Source organism: Bombus terrestris, chromosome 17 (genome assembly GCF_910591885.1).
Source record: "Bombus terrestris chromosome 17, iyBomTerr1.2, whole genome shotgun sequence".
Taxonomy (NCBI): domain Eukaryota; kingdom Metazoa; phylum Arthropoda; class Insecta; order Hymenoptera; family Apidae; genus Bombus; species Bombus terrestris.
The window spans coordinates 3852468-3878132 of record NC_063285.1 but is presented as its reverse complement, the minus strand read 5'-3'; the positions used below and the strand labels follow the sequence as shown (position 1 = coordinate 3878132).

The following is a 25665-nucleotide window of genomic DNA, read 5'->3' as shown; positions in this document are numbered from 1 at the left end:
GTGGTGAGTTTGGAGGGTTGAAACGCCATTGGATCTGTCGGTCGGCGAGAAAAGTCTGTACCCTCTCCTTGTGGTCGTCAGACTGCAATAGGGTCCGGAGTTCTTGCAGCTCCCGGTTGGCCCCGACGAAATTGGTGCCATTGTCGGTAAGGATGGTTGCGCAATGTCCTCGCCGCGAAATGAATCGACGTAAGGCGGCTAGGAAAGCGTCGGTGGTTAGATCGCTGACTAGCTCTATGTGGACAGCCTTGGTTGCTAGACAAACGAATATGGCAGCGTATATTTTTATTTTACGTCGGTTGCGATCCCTCCTCTCCTTGATGTAGAATGGGCCGCAGTAGTCGATTCCGACGTTCGTAAACGGACGCGATTCGGTAATGCGCGCCTCTGGCAAATCACCCATCAAATATTCCACTGGCGGCGGGTTGGCTCTGCAGCAGCGGACGCACCTTTTAATGGTACGCCACACTTGGCTACGACCGTCGATCGGCCAATAGCGCAATCTTACCGCGTACAGGGTAGCTTGTGTCCCGGTGTGGTGGTTTTTCCGATGCTCCTGGTCTATGATGAGCTCTGTAACAGATGCTTTGGGCAATATAATGGGGTGTTTTTGATTGAAGGGTATAGAAGAGTTGGTTAGTCGTCCTCCGACTCGTAATATCCCATCTTCGTCGAGGAAGGGATTTAATGGCTGTAGTTTTCCTCCAACGTCCCTGCTTCGATCTTTCTGTAGTGTCCGAATTTCCGTCGCAAAATGACCGGATTGTATGATTTTGATCACCCTGTTGTGAGCCCTGGTTAATTCGTCTGTTGTTAGATGGGCAGCTAGGTGTTGTTTATGTTTCCATCGAAGACACCAAGCGACGACTCTGATTAGTCTGGTCCAGGACGAGTATCGGTGGAGGAGGGGGTTATCGTTGTTATTCGTCGTTAGACAGATCGTTTTTTTCTGTTCCGGGATGTCCCCCGACGGTGTAAGGATCCAGATCGGCCAGTTCTCCGGCTGCTGCTTGAGCCATTCGGGTCCGTGTTTCCAGATGTTTGGACGCAGGAATTCCTTGGGAGCCTGCCCTCGGGAGATCAGATCCGCTGGGTTGTCATCCGTAGGCACATGCCGCCAATCGGCGATGTTGGTTTTCGCTTGGATCTCGGCCACGCGGTTCGCTACGAATGTTTTTAATGTATGTGGCGAGGACTTGATCCACTGGAGCACGATAGTCGAATCTGTCCAATAAACTATTCGAGAAACGTCTATAGTGAGGGAAGTCTTTACCATGGACATTAGCGAGGTGAGGAGCAATGCTCCGCTTAATTCGAGTCTTGGGATTGTCTGGGATTTTAGCGGCGCGACCTTTGATCGCGCGGTGAGTAATTGGGTTTCGATACGTCCATCCGAGCTGCGACTGCGCAGATATATACATGCCCCGTATGCCTTTTCACTGGCGTCGCAAAAACCGTGTAGTTCTATCTGAGTAGCTGCCTTGACCACCGTTTTGCGAGGAAATCGAGTATCACTAAGCAAGGGTAGTTGGGTATAGTATCGGTCCCATTCTGTATGCAACTCGGATGGCAAGGATTCATCCCAGTCTAGTTTTAATGCCCAGACGCGTTGAAGCAATATTTTGGCTCTGACAATCACTGGCGCGAGCAATCCTAGTGGATCATAAATTCGGGCTATCACCGAACTTATTGATCGCTTTGTGACACGGGTGATGGTCGCTGTGGGTGCAACTGAGTATAGTATTGTGTCATCCTGGGAATTCCAATAGATACCTAGAGTTTTCAATGTCTGTGACTCACCCAATTGTAGTGTTCGATTTGTATCTTTCTCGGATAGTCCACGTAGTATGTCCTTATCGTTAGATGCCCATTCACGGATGTTTAAGCCGCCCGATCTGAGAAGGTCCGTGAGTTCGTGTCGTACCGCTATTAACTCTTCCTTTGTATCGGCCCCGGTGAGGGCGTCGTTGACATAGAAATCCCGCTGTACAACCGATGACGCTCGCGGAAATCGATCTCCTTCGTCTTCTGCTAGTTGTTTCAGGCAGCGGAGTGCTAAATATGGGGCAGCTGATAGTCCGAAGGTCACGGTGTTGAGCTGATAAGTATCGATTTCCCCGTTGGAATTGCGCCATAGAATCAGCTGATATTTACGATCGTCTGGGCGTACGAGAATTTGTCGATACATCTTCTCGATGTCACCCGTTAGGACATACTGGTGTGATCGGAATCTCAGCAGAATTTCAACCAGATCTTCTTGGAGTTTGGGTCCGGTATGCAGAGTGTCGTTGAGAGAAACTCCGGTGGTGCTGATTGCTGATCCATCGAACACTACCCGGAGTTTAGTGGTGTTGCTCGATTCCTTTATCACGCCGTGATGCGGCAAATAGTAACCATTATTTGAGGGCTGAGTGTGCGGAATCTTGGTCATATGACCTAAGTCTAAATATTCTTGGATCACCGTGTTGTACGCGGCTTCGAATTGCTTATCGCGTTGAAACCGGCGAGAAAGAGCGGCGAGTCTACTCATTGCAACGGACTTTGATGTCCCAAGTGTGGGAAGCTTCTCGTTGAAGGGCAGGGCGACGATATATCGCCCTTCCTTGTTGCGTCGGACATGGTTACGGAAATGTTCTTCGCACTGTAATTCCGATTCTGATAAATGTGTAGTGGATGGTCCCTCGTCGATTTCCCAGAATCGCGAGAGATCCGTTTGTAGATCGGCTGTGGTAATGTGAAACGAATGTGTGCCCGATTGCGTGGATGGGCTCCCCCCGATAACCCAACCGAAGCGAGTTTTTTGCAAACATAACTCAGTATCGATGGATTGTGGTATTTTAATCTGCCCGACACATAATGAGGCTAACGTTGGTCCCGAGCTTAGTAATATTTCGATAGGGCTTGGTATGTGAAATGTTGGATCGGCTAATTTTAGATTTTTGGGTATCTGGAGAGCGGACCGATCGATTGGATGGTCTGGGACTGCCGATGATATTGTTGGGATTACTAAAAACGTTGCTGTGCGTTCATATTTGCCATCCGTAGAAACAATGGTGGTCGTTAGTTGGCTCCTTGCGATAGTGGTTAAGTCGTCGAGGGCTCCGATTGGGACCGAACATCTCTTTCGTTTTATACCGAGGGAGTTTGCGAATTTCTCAGTCATGAAATTCATACTAGAGCCAGTATCTAGCAGTGCTCTGGCTCGAATTGGAGATGCCCTCTTGTCTAGCACATCGATCTGTGTTGTGACCAGCAGATCATGATGCGGCGTAACGTCTAGAGATATATGTGTCGTTTCGGTCCCTTCCTTTGCGGCCCGTTTGTCTAGTCAGTTTTGACCTGGGTGGGTTTTGGACGCGGATTCTGGGACATTACCCTTGGTCCGTGATGCGCGTGACTCATACGAAGTGTGAGCTTTCGTATCGCTTGGGGCCGAAGGTGTAGGGTTATTTGAATGTTTGGCGGGTCGTCTCGAATGGTGGACCGAACGCGGCTTCGATGATCCGGATGGCGATTGTCCATGAGAGGATCGTTTGTACGATGAACGACCTCCCGACGATCGACCGCTTGATGAACGACTGTCTGACCACGACCGACCGCTCGATGAACGATTGCCCGACGCCCGACCGCTCGATGAACAACTATCCGACGACTGAATGCTTGGCGACCGACCCTTTGACGACCGACCGCAGGACGACCGAGGATTTTCTTGTATTTGTTCTCGATGTAGGTACGTATGATGTCGTCGCCCGCAGATATGACACGAACGCGCGGTGCACTGTGTTATCGAATGTCCGTTGCCTAGACAGTTTGTACACAGCGATGCCATTTTTACGAGTTGAAGACGTTCTATGGTTGATTTGGCTTTGAAAACCTTACAGTCTCTGAGTTTGTGGGGTCCGTCGCAGGTCGGACACACCAGCGCCCTGCTGGTTGTGGCATAGGTTCGTCCACGTGGTAGGTTATATCGGCGACGAGGAGGTTTGGGGGGTGACTCCTTTGTTTTCGTTACTTTAGAGAGGAGCTGATTCCCGTTGGCTCGTGTTTTTAGGAATTCCATCAGCTGATGGTAGGAAGGTACTTCCTGATTTGGCAACGTACGTTGCCATTTACGCATACTGGACGCAGGCAATTTTGACGCGATCAACTCGATCAGTACTACATCTGAAGTTACCGACTGTCCTAATCTTTCGAGCGCTTTGAGATTTACGCTGATGGTTTCCATCAAATCCTCAATGGCTTCAGGAGTTTCCTTTTCTATTTCGGGATAACCGCGCATCAATTCCCAATGGCGCATACAGATCCGGAGGGGGCAATTGAATTTCTCCTTCAATGTGTTAAGCGCGATGGGGTAGTTGGCATCTGTGGGTTCCAATGATTGGATGCTCCGTGCGGCCCGTCCAGTGATAGCTGCGCGTAGATATTGAAATTTCTGGACATTTGTTAAATTTTCATTACGATCTACCGTGGATGAGAACGTGTCATAAAAATAGGTCCAGTTCTCGAGGGCACCGTCGAACTGAGGAGCGCGGACCTCTGGTAGGGTGAGTGATGTCGGCTCGGGCTTCACGCCTGAATCGCGCGTTTTAGTTGGCGAGGGGTTTGGTGCGGGTATTTTATCAAAGAGACCTGTGAACCGTACGTCAATCTCCAGCTTCTCTTGATACAACGCGGCGGCCCGACCGACTTCCCCTTCATCTAACCCTTCTAACTCGTCTTGAACCGCGACTAACTTCTTCCAGATGTCGTCGAACGCTTGACGGCAAGATACTAAGTAACCGTTGTTTACTTGACCAGACTCTTCGTATTCATCGAGTTGGCGTTTCGTGATTGTAAAGCGGTTGGCGAGGCCGCTGCGTCTCCGCCTCAATGTGCTGATCGAGTCAGGTTGAGCCATGTTTGGTGTTAATGGTAGGAACGATCTTACCTTGATCAAATGGGCGTTGATCTGAGAGTCGTTTTTTACTCGCTACAGTGTGGTGTGGTCTCGTGTAGATGCTGAACGAAGGAGGTGTTCCTCTCCGGTGGCGGCTCCTTTGGTCAGTTGACTAAGATGTTGGAGTGTGGATTTCACGTGACACTGTATAGTCACTGGTCAGTACACTTCTTTGGTGGCACGTGATCCGGCTCGAAGGACCATGTATTTTCGAGCTATCGCGGGGAGGCGCGGTCGTTAGAATACGCGCCAACGGGAGTCGTAAATTCCCGTTACGATTAAAATGATCGACACCACGAATAGTTCGATCCCCGTATTTCGATTAAGATAATAGGGGTGATTCAGGTATGATAACACTGTGACTCACAGAGTTAAAATTTATATTTCCAACAACTAGTCTACACGATTGAAAAGATATAAACAATTAACAACTTTATCGCACTCAGATAATGTAAATGTATACAGTATCGAGCAAGGCTCTTACACTTGAAGTTAGTCTCTTGGTGGACGTAGCACGATATGATACTTAACAGAATAAGCGAATGTTTGGCAATGTGTAATGTTCGACGCGTCACAAGGAACTGATCGACTTTGGATGATTTCTTTGTCTCATCTTTAAGACGACCCCCACTATCCTTAGGTCACGCCACCGTTCGCGCCTATGATCACGTATGTCCGCTCTTGCGTGGAAAACGTAACGGACCAAATTCGACGTTTCGAGAACTCGCTGCTTGGCAACAGCTATGCGCTCGTCGATACATTGTATATGATCCGGCGGTCAGATAAGACGATCTGACTGAGACATTGTAGGGCCGCGAGTGACGGTTAGAAAATACAGCCTGTGTTAAGCCTCGTGGCGTAACAAATAGAGTAGAAGTGTTCAAGGCAAGATCCAAATATGATACAGTGCTGAAAAACTAAAATTAATATATCTTAACATGGCAACAGAGCATGGTTAATGGTTCTGTTGATTTTGTTGGTTGGTTTGTTCGGGGGATTTAATCAGTGAATGAGTTTCATTAAGTGAATAAAAGTTCGAGAAGTTTATGGAAAAGATCACGACACCAAAGGTTAAGTAAGAAAACAATAGGAAGATTTCGAACACGCGGGAACGTTTGAGAATAATCAAAAAAGAAAAAAAAATAAAATGGAAAGGAAGGAAATCACGATACCGGTGTTTGATGGAGAGGATTACAATATGTAGAAGAAAACAATTACCATGTTTCTGAAGCTTAAAAGATGTGATACTGTCGTAATTAGAAAAAAGACTAGTACAGATAATGCAGACTGGGAGAAAAATGATTTGAAGGCAATAAATATAACTTACATCTCAAATAAGCAATTAGAATTTATTAGTGAAGAACAAACGGCATATGGAATAATGAAAAAGTTAGACGAGATGTATTTGAAGAAATTTACAGCGCTACAAATTGTGTGCAGAAATAGAGTGGAAAAATAAGGCTTGATAAGCTAGTAAATGTATGAAAAAATGCGGGTGCACAAGTGAAAGAAAAGGAAAAATTGATTTACTTGCTAAGCATCTTATCCGAAGCATATAGCTATATGGGAGATTTGGTTGATGCCTTGAAGAAAGAAGATGAAACAGTAGCGTATGTGAAAAATAAAATCGAAATAGCTGAAATGCAAAATAAATTTGATCATGGAGAAAGAAGAACTAACGCATTTGCTGCAAAAAAAGGAGGATGATTCAAATGTGGGGAAGCAGGGCATTTTGTGAGAGAATGTCAGAATGGCGTCCAAGCGGGAGGCAATAACGGTTACCTACATGTCAGGCATGTTTTTGGGTACCTTTTCGCGACAGTTCCCTGAGATTGTTATATACCATCTCTGGTCTGTGCACATGCGGGATTGTACCACGTTGACACGTTTAGCGAACCTGTGTTGCTAAGTAATGCCATGGCCTCCGTGATATTTTCGGACGCACGTATAGGTGGTCTAGGGGATAATGACGACCAAGCAATCCGTGTGAACCAGAGTGTGGCCACTTTTGCTCATTTGTGTGAGATGCGAGGTCTAAACCTGAAGACGGCACTCGCGGATGTTTCGAAGAGATGTATTGCCGAAAGTTTGCGTGACCGCTGCGACGGCGACGGAGATAGAAAAGTTCTTATGTTGGTTGCCGTCTGATTTGGGAACAGTCACTCTGGAGATAGCGGACGATATTAACGTTCTCGTCCTGGCTGCTTTTTGAGATGAATGGTGAAACACTTCCATCTGTTCAGCACTCGCAGTAGATTTGCACCCATTAATGACCTTAGTTCCATCAGAGATTATGGCGGTGGAACAGTCTTTACCGCTGGTTTTCCCGAAAGTGACAAACGTAGATCTGGCAATGGCCCGGTTGCCGGAATATTTAGTTGGTTAAGATTTCCACACAAATTTCGTAAATGCTATGATAGAATTCAGGTATTCAACCCTTTTGGCTGACTCATTTAACCCGAAAGAATATGATTTTTATATTTCGTTCATCGGTGATAATTCTTTAAAAATTAGTTTAGATGTTATTCATCATTTAGGGGAAAAATCCTTTAACTTGTCGACAACATCATTAAGAGATGGTTAGTCAAAGAATATACAAAAAAGTATAATTTTGGTTTTGTAAAAGATAAGTATGTAAAATTTGATGACAAAATCCACGTTTTGATACCGACTGTAGATATGTTCTAGTTTCGCGTAAAACTGAGATCATGTTAAATCAGCAGCTTTCGAATAATATTAGGGGTGTTGATGTGACATCTGTTCCGTTGCCCAATATCACTTGGGTTAATGGACCGCCTGGGTGTGATAAGCCCATTTGATAAATCAGTTTATCGTTCCGGTTTTTTCTAGGATGAATGATATTATCTTGACCATGACGAAGAAGGGCGCGAAAGAAATACGAGATAAATTAGCGAGGAGATATCCAACTGTCTCGGAGAAGATTTGGTTGCGTGAGGTTAGGACCATCGCGTCGGTATTGGTTAACGGAGTAAAAGAGGAGTACTCTCGTGTGTTTATCGACAAGGCGTTAATGATGCACACTGGAACAATAAGATTCTTAAATGCCTTAACATATGCGGGGGAGGTGTACATGATCGGTGACGTGAACCAGAGCAAGAGCCAGATTCCTCATTGATACTCTGTTATAACATTCTGAACACAGCTACATACATATGAGTATGAGTTAGTGTGAGAGTATGTGCGTGCGTAGCGTCTTGTAAAACAGAAGAATGCAACTGTTTCGTACGCGTGGTGCTACAAAAGATGGTGCGACAAAAAGAATGCTGAGACGCGTGCAATGTGTATCTACAAATATCTTATAAAGCACATATTAAATAAATTTTTTTTTATTTATTAGAATATTTACAATCAATTCTCGTTGAGAATTTTCAGTAACATAGTTTGGCGTGATACAATGACATGGATTATAATAGCTTTATATTGTTGATTCTAGTAGAAACTAAGGATTTAATCTAGAGGGTATTTTCTTTTTAGTCTGCGGATCTGGTCCGTCGTGTCCAGTAGTTGGGTGACTAGTGGGTTGTGGTGGTTGTTGACTCTTGTGTTATATCTGCTTCTGGACTTGTGTATTTCATCTTTGACTGTAGGTATCTTGAGGTCACGGTGGATTGTTTCGTTGGTAACATACCAGGGTGCATTTAATAGGGATCTTAGCGTTTTCGATTGGAAGCGTTGGAGTATTTCAATGTTGGAGTTACTTGCTGTTCCCCATAGTTGGATTCCGTAGGTCCAGACAGGTTTTATTACGGCCTTGTAGAGGGTTATTTTGTTCTGTATGTTTAGTTTGGAGCGTCGGCCCGTGAGCCAATGGAATTTTCTTAGTTTTTCCTTTAATTGCTTTGTTTTTTCTAAGATATGTTTTTTCCAAGTTAGCCTCCTGTCCAGGGTCATGCCCAGGTATTTTACGGAGTCCTTGCTTGGGATTATTGTGTTGTTAATGGTGACCTGGGGGCAGGTTTGTTTTCGGAGCATGAAGGTTACATGAGAGGATTTTTTTTCGTTTATTTTGAAGCCCCATTTTTGGAACCACTTTTCCATGGAGTCGAGACTTCGCTGGAGAGTGGATGAGGCAATTGCCGGGTCTGCGTGGATAGCTAGTAGTGCTGTGTCGTCGGCAAATGGTGCTATTGTTACCTCGTTTGATACAGGTAAGTCCGCAGTGTAGATGGAGAACAGTAGGGGTCCGAGGACGCTACCTTGGGGTATGCCGGATTCTATTGGGAATGTTGCGGAAGTGGCGCCTGGGCATTTAACTATGAATTGTCTGTTGGTTAGGTAGGACTTTGAGATGGTGTAGTATGGATGGGGTAGGATCTTTTCGAGCTTGTAGAGTAGCCCTTCATGCCATACTTTATCGAATGCCTGTTGAATGTCTAGGAATACCGCTGAGCAGTATTTTTTCTTTTCAAGGGTTTGGCTCATCATGTGGGTTATGCGGTGAATTTGCTCTACTGTTGAGTTGTTGTTGCTCTACTGTTGTTTTCGGAAGCCGAATTGGTGATCTGGGAGTGTTTTCAATTCTTGTAGGAGTGGAAGGAGACGATTCGTGAGCATTCTCTCGAATAGTTTAGACAGGGTAGGTAAAAGACTGATTGGGCGATAGGAGCTGGTTTCATATATTGGTTTACCGGGTTTGGGGATGAGGGTGATTAGTGAGATTTTCCACGCCTTAGGAAAGTGTTCAAGGCGGAGGATGGCGTTAATGATTGATGCGATGAGTGCTATCCCTTTTATGGGAAGTTCCTTGATTGCTTTATTTCCTATTAGTTCGTGACCTGCTGCTTTCTTGGGGTTTAGGCGACTGATTGCTTCTATGATCTCTGCAGAATTGAAGGGTTCTATAGGAGGGGACATTTGGAAGGGAGTGTGCAGGTATACGGTAACGTCCGCAGCAGCTATGGAGGAATGGGGTTTGAATACTTCAGTTAAGTGTATGGCAAATAGGTTGGCTTTTTCTATAGGTCTACGCGCCCATCCACCCTGCGGACGGCGGATTGGAGGTATTATTTGTGGGGGGCGCGTGAGTTTCCTGGAGGCCTTCCATAGTGAGTAGTTGGAGTCGGCTGTAGGGGACAAGCTGGCGAGATATTTGTTTCAACAGTCATTATTGTAGATTTTTATGATTTTGGATAGTTTTCTAGTTGCGTTGTTTAGTTTGCGTTTATCCTCCGATGTTCTATGGGTCTGCCATACTTTTCTTAGTCTACGTTTTTCTGCTATTTTTTTAATATGTACTGCGGATATTCGTGTTTGCTGATGGACGTTTTTGCCGGTGTGGTGAAGCGGATAGCGTTTATTATGCTCGTGTTTAGGTATTCTGTGGCTGCTTCAATTTCTTCATTGGTTTTTAGTGAAGTTGAGGCTGAAGTTGTGTGTGTAAATACTTCTCTAAAGAGCTGCCAGTTGGTGTGTTGGTTATAAATGTAGCCATTAGGTGTATTCTCAATGATAGTTAAACTGACTGTTACTATCACGGGGGAATGATCAGAGGAGAGATCAGCCGAGGAATTGATTTGGACGTGTCTTGACGAGATATTTTTAGTTATGAGGAAATCAAGGAGATCGGGTATTTTGTTTGTATCGGTGGGCCAGTGTGTGGGTTCGTATGTGGTAAGGTAGTTGAGGTTGTTGGTTATTATGCTGTTGTGGAGGTTTTTGCCTCTTACTGTAACCAGTCTGCTGCCCCATTGGGTGTGTTTAGCGTTGTAGTCCCCTCCGGCTATGAATCTATTGCCCAGGGTGTCCAGGAAGTTGTCGAAGTCTTCTTTGACGATGGAGTGTCTGGGAGGGCAGTATACAGCTGAAGTGGTGATTGTACCATGACAGTCTTCTATTGCTACGTTTGTTGCTTGGAGGTAGTCTTTCTGGAATGGTGGAAGTTCGTAGTGCTTAATGTTTGATTTGATTATGATTCGGGTGCCGCCGTGGGCCTTTCCGCTGGGGTGTTGGGTGTGATAGAAGTTGTAGCCGTGTACTTTGAGGTAGTTTTTGTCGGTGAAGTGGGTTTCGGATATGAGCATCACATCGATTTGCTGTTGTTTTAAGAATAGTTCTAGTTCAAATTTGTGCTGAGCTAGACCGTTGGCGTTCCACAGAGCTATTCGCATTGGTTTTATTTTACTTCTGTGCGTATGAATTTGTCCATGAAGAGTGTGAGTAGTGACAGCAAGTTGTTAATTTGCTCAGTTTGCTTCTCGATAAGTTTTTCGAATCTGATGAATTTGTCTGTGTTTTGTGGGGTGGGAATTCTATTTTCTGTGTGTACACTGTGTGTTTTCGAGTTGTTTACGTTTCCTTGTGTTGCCTGCGCATAGGATACTGATGGTGAGGTGAGTTTTTGGGGTTTAGGTTCTTGTATGGTTATGTCCTTGGGTCTCAGTTTTGGATACTTAATATTATGTAGAGTTTATAGGCTGAGCATCCTTTGTAGTTCGCAGGATGCTCTCCCTGACAGTGGATGCACTTCGCGGGGGTTTCTGGGGATTTAGCGCATTGGTCAGTGGGATGACTACCTGCTAATTTTGCGCACCGGAAGTTATCGTTGCAGTATTTCTGCGTGTGGCCGTACCTTTGGCACCTTTTGCATTGTACTATTTCTTTCTTTACAAGAGGTGGCTCGAACTTAACTATGGAATTCATCAGCCGGTTGATGTTGTAGATTTCTTTGTTGTTTGCTTTTTGTTTTAAATCTATGAAAAATAGTGATAGTGGATTTTTTGAGATTCTATGTTTAATGTTGCTTATGTTTGTTACCTCATGGCCAAGATTTTGAAGTTCGAACTTTAGTTCGTCTAGGTCGACTGAGTGGTGGATATTGCGTAGCACCACTCGAAATGGTCTTTCTTGCTTGAGTTGGTAAGTGTGGAAGTTGGCATTCAGGTTTTTTAGCAACTTCGTTAGTTTTCTGTATGCGTCAGGGTTGGCCGGCAGGATTTTAATGCTGTTATTGCTGATTTTCAGTTTATATTCGTCCTTGCCGACTTCTTTTTGGATTGTCTTTGTCATAGATTGGATGTCAATGACATCATCGATAAAGATTGGCAGGGGAGGGGGGTTTTTTGTGTATGTTGTTTATTTACCTCTGTGGTTGTGTCCATGGCGACCTCAGCCTCCAGTATCGCGAACCTGTTGTGGATAGTCACTTGGTTGGCTGGCGGGTTGGCTTGCCTTTTGCTCACATTGCCCCTGCTGGCTTCGAGTTTGCGTTTTTTCGTTTGAGGGTCGTTTGCAAGATGGGGTGTATTGCCCCTTTGCCACGGGGGAGGAAGAGCAGCGTTGTTGTAAATACGCTCCGTAGCTCCCGTTAGGGGTGATTGGGCCATCGTCGATCTAGTTAATTCAATGTGAAATAACTAGTCGAGAGGCTGTGATTTCGATCAGAGCTTAGTGGCGTTGGATTTTTCACTTTTCACTGGCACGTTTGCGAACGCTTGGCTTGGTTTGTTGGACTCGCTTTCGACAGATGGACGTCACGTGTTGTTTTGTGAACTTCGCAGGGTATATAAGAATCCCATGTCTGCGGTCCCTTTTATCTAGCGCAAAATTCGTTTGACTAATTTCCACTGATACTCGTTTGGATTCTCTAAATGTCTCGACGCTATTGCACGCTAATGTCTGGCCTACTTACGGTTTGTTAAAATATTAAGTTTTGTTGGGAATATGATACATTTACACTGTACATGTGAATGTGTGTGTGTAAGCGTCAGAGGACGTCCGGGTCTTGATTGAGGCAAAAGACAAGAGCAGTCGTTAGAAGTATCTGGAAGAGTCGGTTGACAACAAGCGTGCGTGCGAGTAGGATTTTGAGGTCTTAAGAGTATAAGATATATGTGTAACAGTTGTGTGCTAAATAAAGGGAATTATTTGTATTTCCGAATCCATTCTATATCTTTTCAAGTTTCCTACGGCTTCTCTGTATGGTGCGTTACAATCATTATTGTCTATGTTATTTTTGCTCCAATTAGTCTCGATAGGTGTAGAAACACTGTTTGATGAATGAAAAAATGAATGATGAATATTGAAAAATGAAAAATGAATATTGAACCATGTTTTAATCTATTAATTTCAAGTCTAAGAAAACTCTTTACTTCTTTCGAACTCATAATTTTGAATTCTTTATTTAAATCACTGAAAAATTTATCGATTAGAGATTTGTCTGAAGCTGCTACCAATCCATTGTCTACGTATATGGTCATCAGCATTAATTTGTCATCTTCTGTATAAATATAAAAACAAGGATCTGCGTTACTCTGGTAGAATTTTAGATTTGAAATAAATTTTGTGATACGTTTCGTCCAACATCTTGGAGACTGCTTTAAGCCATATAGACTTTTTAGTAATTTATAAACGCGATTCGTAACCATCATCATAACCTTGAGGTTGTTTCATATAGATGTCTTCTTTCAGACTTCCATATAAAAATGCGGTTTTAATGTCAAACTGTTCAAAGTGTAAATTATTTTTGGCAGCAATACCGAGCATTAATCTAATTGTGTCAAACCGAGCAACGGGACTATAGGTTTCCTTATAATCTATGCCTTCTTTCTGTGAATACCGTTTTATTACAAGTCGCGCTTTGTATCGTTCCTAATTGTCCGGATATAGCTTTACCGTTAAAACCCACCTATTACTAAGTATCTTTTGATCTTTTGGTTTTTCTACAAGAATCCACGTCTTATTTTCATAGTGCGATTTCATTTCATCATTCATAACCGTTTCCCATAACTCTTTCTTTTCAGATCTCATCGCTTCGTTAAAATCCACCGGTAATTTTTCCGCTACGTACGTTACTGGGCTACCATAAAAATCGGTTCGTTTGATCTTACCTCTATCTCTCAATTGTCTCACATTCTCGCTAGTTATAAAAGGTTGTTTTTCAGGTTCACTCTCTGCACTTTCGTACTTACATGCTCTATCGCTCTGTGCATACACATCTTCGCGTTCCACAATTTTCGGTAAACTTAAATTAACACATTTTCCAGTTTCTAGTTCGGGCTTAAATATTACGTCACGGCTCAATATTACATTTCTTACGGTCGGCACGTACGCTCGATAGCCTCGTCCGTCATCTAGATAGCCTACCAAATATCCTTTGTTAGCCTTTTTGTCCAATTTTCTTCTCTTTTCTGCAGGTATGTGTGCAAAGCACTCAGTACCAAAAACCCTAAACTTTTCTACATCTGGCGGTTTCCCGTACCACAGTTCATATGGTGTTTTCTTGTCTTGTCTTGTCGGCCCGGTCTTATTTATGACATGCACTGCAGTGTTCATGGCTTCGGCCCATAAAAACAGCGGTAGATTAGATTTCGAATATAACATCGACCGTCCTGCTTCTACTATTGTTCTATTTTCCCTTTCTGCGACGCCATTCTGTTCAGGAGTGTATGGGACGTTAATCGTATGTTTAATTCCCTGACTTCTTAAAAATTCTTTAACCTCTTTATTTTTGAATTCTTTCCCTCCATCACTATGAATTTCTTTGATCTTATCATTCAATTGTTTTTCGACTTCTAGGCAAAAAGTTCTTAACTTTTCGATTACTTCTGACTTATGTCGTAAGAAGTAAATCTTTGTGAATTTAGAAAAATCATCTTTAAACGCAAGAAAATACAATTTCTTGCCTAATGACTCGACTTCCATAGGTCCACATACATCCGTATAAATAATTTCGCGAGGTTTAGTCGCACGCTTGATTTTCTCGTGAAAACTCGATCTATGATGTTTCCCGTACGCGCAACCTTCACAGAAAAAGTTACTATCCTCTACAACTTTTATATTCGAATTCTTTAAAAAATCCTTAACGTGTCTGATGTTTCGATGACATAGCCGTTCGTGCCATAACTGCAGTGTGTCCGCGTTTGACTCCGCTCTATTGCTAAGATTACAAACTGACGGTATGATAACTCGCATGTCGACCTTATATAAATTTCCGATAACAGAACCCCTTGCTATTATTTTCTGATTCTGTAAAAACATACAGTTTATCCCTTCCCTTAAGATACAGAAATCTATGCCTCTTCTTGTGACGGATCTAATGGACAATAGATTTCTTTTCATACCTGGTACATACAAGACATCGTTCATTGTACATGCTACCCATTTGCCATCCACAAAAGTCTCTACCTTGATTTTTCCTTTGCCGTACGCATCCATGAACGGTACCATCGCCGATTTCTATCTTCACCGTGTTATCGAATTTTTCGAAGACGCTGAACCATTCTTGTCGTCCTGTCATGTGATTCGTAGCTCCTGAGTCGATTATCCAAGCATCATGGTTTGCCACTTGTATCGTTGAGGTGCTTCCTAATAGACCAATTCCGCTGTGATCTCGATTTTCATTTCTGGGTTCCTAGTTGTCTCTACTGTTGTTTCCTTTCTTATTTTTAAACCAATTTTTACTGGTGTGGCCTTTCCATTTGCATGTAAAGCATCTAAAACAATCCTTCTTTAGATGGCCAACTTTTCCACAGTTGAAACAGCTTGGTCCTTGTTTCTCGTATTCAGGTTTGCTTGACTGCTTCTGCTGTTCCCTTTTGTAATTGTTGCCTTTTGTTACCAGAGCCACCGACGTTTCCTGGTCGTCTTTCTTCCATGTGATTTCTTCCGCCATCAACCTGGTACTAAGCCTGTCTAAGGTCTTCTTTTCTTCTTCCACCGAATCCCACGCACTGTGAAAATGGTCAAATTTGTTCGGTAACACCGATAAAATGCGTGTTATCAGCATTTTCTCGCCAATTTCGCTCCCAAGAGCTTTCATCTTCGCCGCTATCAATTCCAACTTTGATAAGTTGTAAGATACATTTTCAGATTCTTCCCATTTAAAATTGAAGAAATGCTTCTGGACCATACTTAGATTCTCATCCGACTTTATGTCATATACTGTATTCAACTTTTTCCACATTTCATGTGCTGTTGTGCAACATAAAAGAAGATCCAACGGTTTCCTTCCTACTGAGGTCACAATTAATTTTCTCGCTAACCGATTAGCCTTTAAAAATTTTCTACGGGCGATTTCTTTCTCCGCATTGTTACCTGGATGACACAGATTCCCTTCACACATGTTGATCAGGTCATCTTCCTCCAAAAGTGTATGCATGACAAAACGCCACTGGAGTCAGTTTTCTCCGCCACGTAACATCTCGATCTTCGCACTTGCTGATTCCATTTTAGCACTATCACTTACTTTACTAAGCACAATACTTCGACAATTTATTCACTTCGCGTTACTATCTTACACTTTACAGCCCTGGGCCCATAACCTGTTGAGGTTATTCGGTATATAAAGAGAGAAAAACGCGTGGATAAAGTGTAAGATACAAAATATATATTTGATTTAATAGTGAAATACAGAAATACAATTTGAGCTGGTCCAGATCCGCACGCTAACAGTGTTACTTTATAACTGAAAACCCCGAAGCCAACGTCGCCTGTCTACTGTTTATGGTCTGCCTCCCTGCTATTCTTTTGTCTATGTACTGTCGATGGCTTCAGCGCTTGAGAAAGCTAAAAAGACCAGATGTGGAGTTTTCCTAGAAGTGGTGACCACTTCAACAAGATAGAACCGCGGCGTACTTAAAAGATAGAACCATTTCGAAAATGTATGAAAGTAAAACACCAGTCGAAATATTGTTAAGAAGGAAACCGAATATAAATAATTTAGGATTGTACGGAAGTAGAGTTTTCGTAAGAATACCTGAAATTAAAAGAAATTCGAAGTGGGACAAAAAGGCAGATATTGGAATACTTGTAGGTTATGAAAACGTTAGATATAGAATCTTAGTTAATAATAAAATTATAATTGCAAGACACGTACAATTTATAGATGAAAATGAAAGTTTAGTAGGATTTCAAGGAAAGGATGAATCAGATAATGAAACGGAAAGGGATTTTGACGAATATTCGGATATAAACGAAATTCATGAATGTGAAACAAGTAACAAAAAGGTCGCGCAGGTTGTAATAAAAAAGGAGAGAAACTTAAATAACGAATCAGAAAAAAACTTGAGGACATAGAAAATAATTTGAGAAGGTCAGGACGGGAAACAAAGAAACCTTAAAGATATGGCCAAACGAGCTCATATTTCATTTATGTGAATGTAGTTAGCGCAGACAGTCCTCAAACCTATGAAGAAGCTTTATGTGGAGATGATAGCAGATCATGGAAGGAAGCAGTGGATCGAGAAATAAATAGTTTAGTCAAAAATAAAACCTGGCAATTAGTAGAGAAACCAAAAGATGAAAAGGTATTAGATTTGAAATGGGTATATACGAATAAATCCGATAATCGTAAGAAAGCGCGACTAGTTGTTCGAGGCTTCCAACAAAAGGAAATACTGGAAGATTTATGCTCTCCAGTAGCAAAAATGCAAACGCTGAAGTTATTACTATCTTATTGTTGTCAATGTGGTTTGATGATTATGCAAATGGATGTAGAAACAGCATTCCTAAACGGAACTATAAAATCGGAAGTATTTGTAAAACAACCTATGGGTTACAACGATAAAAACGGGAAAGTATGTAAACTATCAAAGGCGTTATATGGATTGTGTGAAAGTTCAAGAGTTTGGTATGAATGTTTCGACGAGTATATAAAAAAATTAGGTTTTCAAAGAAGTGAGAATAATTATTGTCTGTATATGAAGTATGAGAGCGATGATGTTATATACTTAATTCTATTCGTAGATGATTTATTAATATGTGGAAAAAACAAAAGAAAAATCGATGAAATTACCCCCACGCGTCAACGACGCCAATAAGGCGAAAACACGCAAAATTGAATCACCAAACACAAACTCAAACCAACAGCAAACAACACAAATCAACACCCACAATAGGTTCGCAATACTAGAATCCTCAAACGACGCCATGGAAATCGCAGGCCCGCCACCAAACCATCACGCACAGAGAAGCCCCCCTCCCCCACCAATATTTGTCAATGATGTCATCGACATCCAGACAATGATCAAGTCCTTAGAGAGAGATATCTCCAAGGAGGACTACAACCTGAAGATTACCAACAACCAAGTCAAAATCCTGCCGACAAATCCAGAAGCCTACAGGAAACTCACCAAAACACTTAGGGCCCTGAACGCCAATTTCCACACCTACCAACTCAAAGAAGAAAGACCTTTTCGGGTGGTGCTACGAAACATCCACCACTCCGCAGACATCGACGACCTTAAAACCGAACTATCTAAACTCGGCCACGAAGTCATCAATGTCAGCAACATAAGGCATAGAGTCACGAAAGACCCGTTATCCCTATTTTTCATCGATTTAAAATAGGAACCCAACAACAAGGAAATATACAACACCAGTCGCCTAATGAACGCCATCGTAAAATTCGAACCACCGCAAATCAAAAAGGAGATAGTCCAATGCAAAAGGTGCCAAAGATATGGGCACACGCAGAAATACTGCAACCACACCTTCCGCTGCGTCAAATGTGCAGGTACACACCCCACCGACCAGTGCAGGAAATCACCGGAAACCCCAGCGAAGTGCATCCACTGTCAAGGTGACCATCCTGCCAACTACAAAGGCTGCTCAGCCTACAAAACTCTGTACTCAAACAAATACCCCAAACTTAGAACAAAAGAGGTAAATTACCAAACACCCATCTAGCCGAAATTCACCTTTACCCCAATCCCCCCAACCAATCAAACACCCAGCCCTATCAAACTCACCACTCCCTCAAACTCCTATGCCCAAGCGGTACAAGGCACACGAAATACACCAAATAGCCACAGGGATCCTCCCCAAAATAGTGCCCCCACCTCACCTAATACAGACAACGTCTCTAGACTTGAAAAGCTAATAGAGAAACAATCAGAGCAAATAAACAATTTGCTATCGCTATTAACACTCATCATGGATAAATTAATAAGCCCCGACACAAAATAAAACCAAGACGCATAGCTCTGTGGAATGCCAACGGTCTAGCGCAACGCAAACTTGAGCTAGAACTCTTCCTAAAACACCAGCTAATCGACATAATGCTCATATCTGAAACCCACTTCACCGACAAAAACTACTTGAACATAAACGGATACAAGTTCTACCATACCCAACACCCCAGCGGAAAGGCCCACGGCGGCACCGGAATCATAATCAAAGCAAACATCAAGCACTACGAACTTCCACCATTCCAGAAAGACTACCTCCAAGCAACAAACGTAGCAATAGAAGACTGTCATGGTACAATCACCACTTCAGCAGTATACTGCCCTCCCAGACACTCCATCGCCAAAGAAGACTTTGACAACTTCCTGGACACCCTGGGCAATAGATTCATAGCCGGAGGAGACTACAACGCTAAACACACGCAATGGGGTAGCAGACTGGTTACAGTAAGAGGCAAAAACCTCCTCAACAGCATAATAACCAACAACCTCAACTACCTTACCACATACGAACCCACACACTGGCCCACCGACACAAACAAAATACCCGATCTCCTTGATTTCGTCATAACTAAAAATATCTCGTCAAGACACGTCCAAATCAATTCCTCGGCTGATCTCTCCTCTGATCATTCCCCCGTGATAGTAACAGTCAGTTCAACTATCATCGAGAATACACCTAATGGCTCCATGCATAACCAACACACCAACTGGCAGCTCTTTAGAGAAGTCTTTACCCACACAACTTCAGCCTCAACCTCACTAAAAACCAATGATGAAATCGATGCAGCCCCGGAATACCTAAATGCGAGCATAATAAACGCTATCCGCGTCTCCACACCGGCAAAAACGTCCATCAGCAATCACTAATACCCCCAGTACATATTAAAAAAAATAACAGAAAGACGTAGACTAACAAGAGTATGGCAGACCCATAGAACATCGGAGGATAAACGCAAACTAAACAACGCAACTAGAAAACTATCCAAAATCATAAAAATCTACAATAATGACTGTTGAAACAAATATCTCGCCAGCTTGTCCCCTACAGCCGACTCCAACTACTCACTATGGAAGGCCTCCAAGAAACTCACGCGCCCTCCACAAATAATACCTCCAATCCGCCGTCCGCAGGGTGGATGGGCGCGTAGCCCTATAGAAAAAGTCAACCTATTTGCCAAACACTTGACTGAAGTATTCCAACCCCATTCCTCCATAGCTGCAGCGGACGTCACCGAATACCTGCACACTCCCTTCCAAATGTCCCCTCCTATTCAACCCTTCACTTCTGCAGAAATCATAGAAGCAATCAGTCGCCTAAACCCCAAGAAAGCAGCAGGTCACGACCTAATAGGAAATAAAGCAGTCAAGGAACTTCCCATAAAAGGGATTGCACTCATCGCATCAATCTTCAACGACATCCTCCGCCTTGAACACTTTCGTAAGGCGTGGAAAATCTCACTAATCACCCTCATCCCCAAACCCGGTAAACCAATATATGAAAGCAGCTCCTATCGCCCAATCAGTCTTTTACCTACCCTGTCTAAACTATTCGAGAGAATGCTCACGAATCGTCTCCTTTCACTCCTAGAAGAATTGAAAACACTCCCAGATCACCAATTCGGCTTCCGAAAACAACACTCAACAGTAGAGCAAATCCACCGCATAACCCACATGATGAGCCAAACCCTTGAAAAGAAAAAATACTGCTCAGCGGTATTCCTAGACATCCAACAGGCATTCGATAAAGTATGGCATGAAGGGCTACTCTACAAGCTTAAAAAAATCCTACCCCATCCATACTACACCATCTCAAAGTCCTACCTAACCAACAGACAATTCATAGTTAAATGTCTAGGCGCCACTTCCGCAACATTCCCAATAGAATCCGGCATACCGCAAGGTAGTGTCCTCGGACCCCTACTATTCTCCATCTACACTGCCGACTTACCCATATCAAACGAGGTAACAATAGCAACATTTGCCGACGACACAGCACTATTAGCTACTCACGCAGACCTGGCAATTGCCTCATCTACTCTCCAGCGAAGTCTCGACGCCATGGAAAAGTGGTTCCAAAAATGGGGTTTTAAAATAAACGAAAAAAAATCCTCCCATGTAACCTTCACGCTCCGAAAACAAACCTGCCCCCAGGTCACCATTAACAACACAATAATCCCAAGCAAGGACTCCGTAAGATACCTGGGCATGAACCTGGACAGGAGGCTAACTTGGAAAAAACAAAGCAACTAAAGGAAATACTAAGAAAATTCTATTGGCTCACGGGCCGACGCTCCGAACTAAACATACAGAACAAAATAACCCTCTACAAGGCCGTAATAAAACCTGTCTGGACCTACGGAATCCAACTATGGGGAACAGCAAGTAACTCCAACATTGAAATACTCCAACGCTTCCAATCGAAAACGCTAAGATTCCTATTAAATGCACCCTGGTATGTTACCAACGAAACAATCCACCGTGACCTCAAGATACCTACAGTCAAAGATGAAATACACAAGTCCAGAAGCAGATATAACACAAGAGTCAACAACCACCACAACCCACTAGTCACTCAACTACTGGACACGACGGACCAGATCCGCAGACTAAAAAGAAAATACCCCCTAGATTAAATCCTTAGTTTCTACTAGAACCAACAATATAAAACTATTATAATCCATGTCATTGTATCACGCCAAATTAAGTTACTGAAAATTCTCAACAAGAATTGATTGTAAATATTCTAATAAATAAAAAAAAACGCGTTTAGCCAAACCGGCTAGCAGCGGAAACGTTCAAAACCATAAACATGGATAGAAGGCTAAAAAGGAAGCACCCAGTAGACCTCACAAATGATATGACCTAGCGAAACCGAGGATGGTACCCCGCTGGGGGTAGCCACCTACATGTTAATATAACTGTTAAAAAATTCTACCAAATGTCCAAATTGGACAAATTGTGAATACAAATAATAAATAAAAAAAACGAAAAAGAAAACGAAAACTCGCGTTATCCTCTTCTACGTTGAGCATATCGAAGATCTCAGTTTTTAGAACAGTCTCTACCTCCCTATAACTGCAACACTTGAGTTTCAACTTTTGTGCAAATACCGAATGTTTCTTATATGTGTGAGGTGGTATGTCGTGATAGGTGCAGAAGGAATACTCCGATGTTCAACAAAAAGTTTATTACTTATAACAATCAACGAGTCAACAATTCATACGATTCACACTTAACGATTAACCATCGAGAGTTTATAATCGCATGTCTCGGCTTGTGTTTGCGTCGCTATGATACTGAACCTTTCGCACTTCGCGGCTGGAGGCAGAATGACTCTTTGTTCGAAACCGAACGGATTCTTTTCTTAGTTGCCCTTCGATATCCCTAGTACACACGCGTTTATTAGATGTAATCTAATAAACGCGGCGGTTGCCGCGCATGCATTCTTCCAAACATTCGGCGGAAGAACCATAGGAATATCGATGGCACATTAGGCGCGTCGGCCTTACGCTTTGAAGATATAGCGCTTTGTGTCGCGAAGCCGTTGGAAAGTTCCGTGCTCGTGTGCCGCCACATGTGTTTTGGAACCTAATTTCCAAATTGTATGTTATATAAAATATTTTTAAATATATCGTAATGAAAGAAATCATTGTAGAATTATATCATACGATGAGTGCAATGGCAAAACGACATTCTCCTATGCGACTCAAATTACTGTTACTACTCTTGGAACATATTGCCGTACTTCTTCCATCATCATTAAATCAATTAGAACATGATCAACTTAAAACTACTGAAATGTGACAGTAAATTCGAAATTGTTTATATCGAATGTATTTGCTTATGGAAAAAAATTATAACTTCTCAAATTTATCGATAATAGATGAAGAAAGTTTCATAATCTTCTGAATTTTCAAACTTTAAATGCTGCTTTGTAATATAACGCCAGACAATTAATTAGTGATATTTTTTGATAGGGAGAATTAATTATTAATGCTGAGATGGAAGATCTACAAAATTATATAATGATGGATGCTGTTCCGCCGTCTTGGACAAAAAGAGTTTACCCTTCAAAGTTAGGATTAAACAGTTGGTTCACGGATATGTTATATCGAATAAATGAATTATCTGATTGGGCTGCTGATTTTAATGTAACAATTTACTTATTTTTTACTATTATTCTAACTTTTATTATTGTATAAAACAATGCTCTATTAATATCGAAATATTTCAGTTTATGAAATTGATAATTGAATCCGTGGGAAATTTTGATGCCTGGAATTCAACTCAAACTGGTAAAATAAACATAGCAAAATTGAATGAGCGACAGAATAAAGCTTCGTTCAACGCACACGATTGTTGCTACCCATAAAAAGTAAAATTTTAATAACTCGTATTCCTTTCCTGTAGAAAAAAGCTGTAAAAGACTGCTTCAATCTATTCAACTAAAATTAGTTTAGATGTGAACTGATATGAATCAAAGTATTTTCATCTTCAGATAATTAATCTGTAGATAATTTGTAGTAAACAGAATATGAATCTGTCTGAACTGAATCCAAAATAGTTGGATTGAGTTTGTGTAAATTCATATTAATTGAGAACATCACTCCGATCTATTACAATACCTTTCATTAAGAAAAAATAGAAATTATAAAATTTAACATTTCCAAGCAGCTTTATTCGCACACTCGCCTTTAATATCCTGTATTTTATGCCCTTTAGCTGAACTTGAGAAACAATCTTTTGCTTGAACTATTTTCGAACCCTCGATGTTACGCCGCGCAACACATCTGCATTCCATCCCGCGCGGCGTGACAGCCAATGGTCTACGTGCCGTCCTTCGAACCCTCCACAGGCCTAAGGACCCACCATAAAGTCGAAATTCTAACTGCATTGTTCGCACGCATGGTTTACGTCAATCTGTTTGCCAGAAAGGACTTTCTAATTCCAGAAGTGTTTTCAGCTGGTTTTTTAGAAGGGTCCTTGGGTTTATTATGTGCTCTTAAGAATTACGAGGAAAGCGGAGATATACCCAACGAAAAATCTGAGTTTCCCTAGAAACAATGTCGCCTAGGACCCAAGTTGGTAGGAGGTTTCTTCCTCCTATCTTCCTTCCCAACATTGGTCATAACCAATCAGCATCGCGGATCATTGCCCTCACTTTCCTAACTGAAAATGTAAGCAACGAATCCGCGTTCTTCGTTCAAAGGGCACACCCATACCAAGCTTTCCTCCGTATTCACATTAGAATAAGCTTCAGAGTTTGATCGTCTCTCACGGTGCCTAGAGTTCCTGCATTTCCTACAACTCTCACCGTTCCTGTATCTTTCTGAGTTCCTTCATCATTCATCAAGGTGCCTACACGGCCTAGAGTCTTTTAAGGCTCTCGCTTATCCAGAACTCCGACAGTTCCTATAATTCGCAAGGGCCTAAAGCGCCTAAAGCTCTCCTTCTCTCATCCAAGACTAACCCTTCTCTCGTTATCTGTATCTTAATCAACGGCGTTAACTACTTTGTGTGATTGTATAAAGTGTTGGAAATATACATTATTATAACTCTGACTCCCAGTGTTATACCGCATTAACCACCCCGATTATCCTAACCGAAATACGGGGATCGAACTATTCGTGGTGTCGATTATTCTAATCGTAACGGGAATTTACGACTCCCGTTGACGCGTATTCTAACGACCGCGTCTCCCCGCGATAGCTCGACTAAACACTCGAGAAGATGACAAACCAGATATTAACCCTTTGAGTGCTGACTACTCGCGGCCTATGTCGTCCGTACGGACGGCGCGCGTCTAGCGCTGACGATCGCTGTGGACGGAATACTTTTTCGTTAGACTGAACTCTGTTGATTGACTATTCAAAGCGCAAATCGTAATAAGTTATAGTAATCCTTTTGCACGACATTAAATGATTAAAGAGCATTATTTTTTAGTTATTTTTAATTATTTATTATAAACATTGAAATTTACAGTTAACTAGAATTTGGGTAATAAACTAGAAAACAATAAACTAGAAAACTAAATTTAGTAAATATAACACAAGTTAATAATTTAGTTGTGTGTGAAAAATTCAGTGCTTGAGAAAACTAAAAAAACCAGATGTAGAGTTTTCTTACAAGTGGTGACCACTTCAACAATAACGAGGCACTATTGGCATTTGTTTACTGCCGTAAGGAATGCATTTATATTTATTTCACACAAACGTAATAGTATTACTTCTGCGTAGGTGTTCGGAAAAATTGAAAAACCCATACATGCGTCCTTAGCCCATGCCGGGCACTTACAGAAAGCGCATGTATATGTTCTTAGTCCACACCGATAGCTTTCGCCAGACACCTATATGCTCCCACAGCACTCAAAGGGTTAACGAATTTTCTTTCAGACGATATCGACGGGTCATTAATATTATATACCAAACGCAGAATTTCCCGTTTCTGCCAATTAACATTAAAATCTAAACAATCTTACAACATTGGTATTCAACTTTATTGCAATCTTATTCTGCTCATCAATTAATCTATTCTAATAACATAACGAATCATTATGTAGTTACCATCATCGGTATGGTTAAATGATTTTTACAATCCTCAACCATTTCTAACTGCAATTATGCAACAAACCGCACGCAAAAATGAATGGCCATTGGACAAAATGTGTTTATATCGTGAAGTACTGAGAAAAACCAAAGAAGAAATCACGTAATTATTAAAAACATTACTCCGCCATTCCTTCAAACGTATTCTTTATTTTTATTTTTCCTTACTGTATGATGTTAATATCGAGTATACTATACT

General features: G+C 42.1%; 1 protein-coding gene across 5 annotated transcripts in view; it reads left to right on the top strand.

Annotated features, from left to right (window-relative positions):
• LOC125386631 (GDP-D-glucose phosphorylase 1-like) overlaps positions 1–25665 on the top strand; it is a 35872-nt gene that overhangs the window by 9476 nt on the left and 731 nt on the right. For all 5 annotated transcript variants that reach the window (XM_048413598.1, XM_048413597.1, XM_048413594.1 and 2 more), the window contains 2 exons: positions 22839–23012; positions 23096–23236. In XM_048413598.1, coding sequence (XP_048269555.1) covers positions 22839–23012; positions 23096–23233 — 312 coding nt within the window. In that variant the 3' untranslated portion in view covers positions 23234–23236. The remainder of the gene's footprint in view (positions 1–22838; positions 23013–23095; positions 23237–25665) is intronic.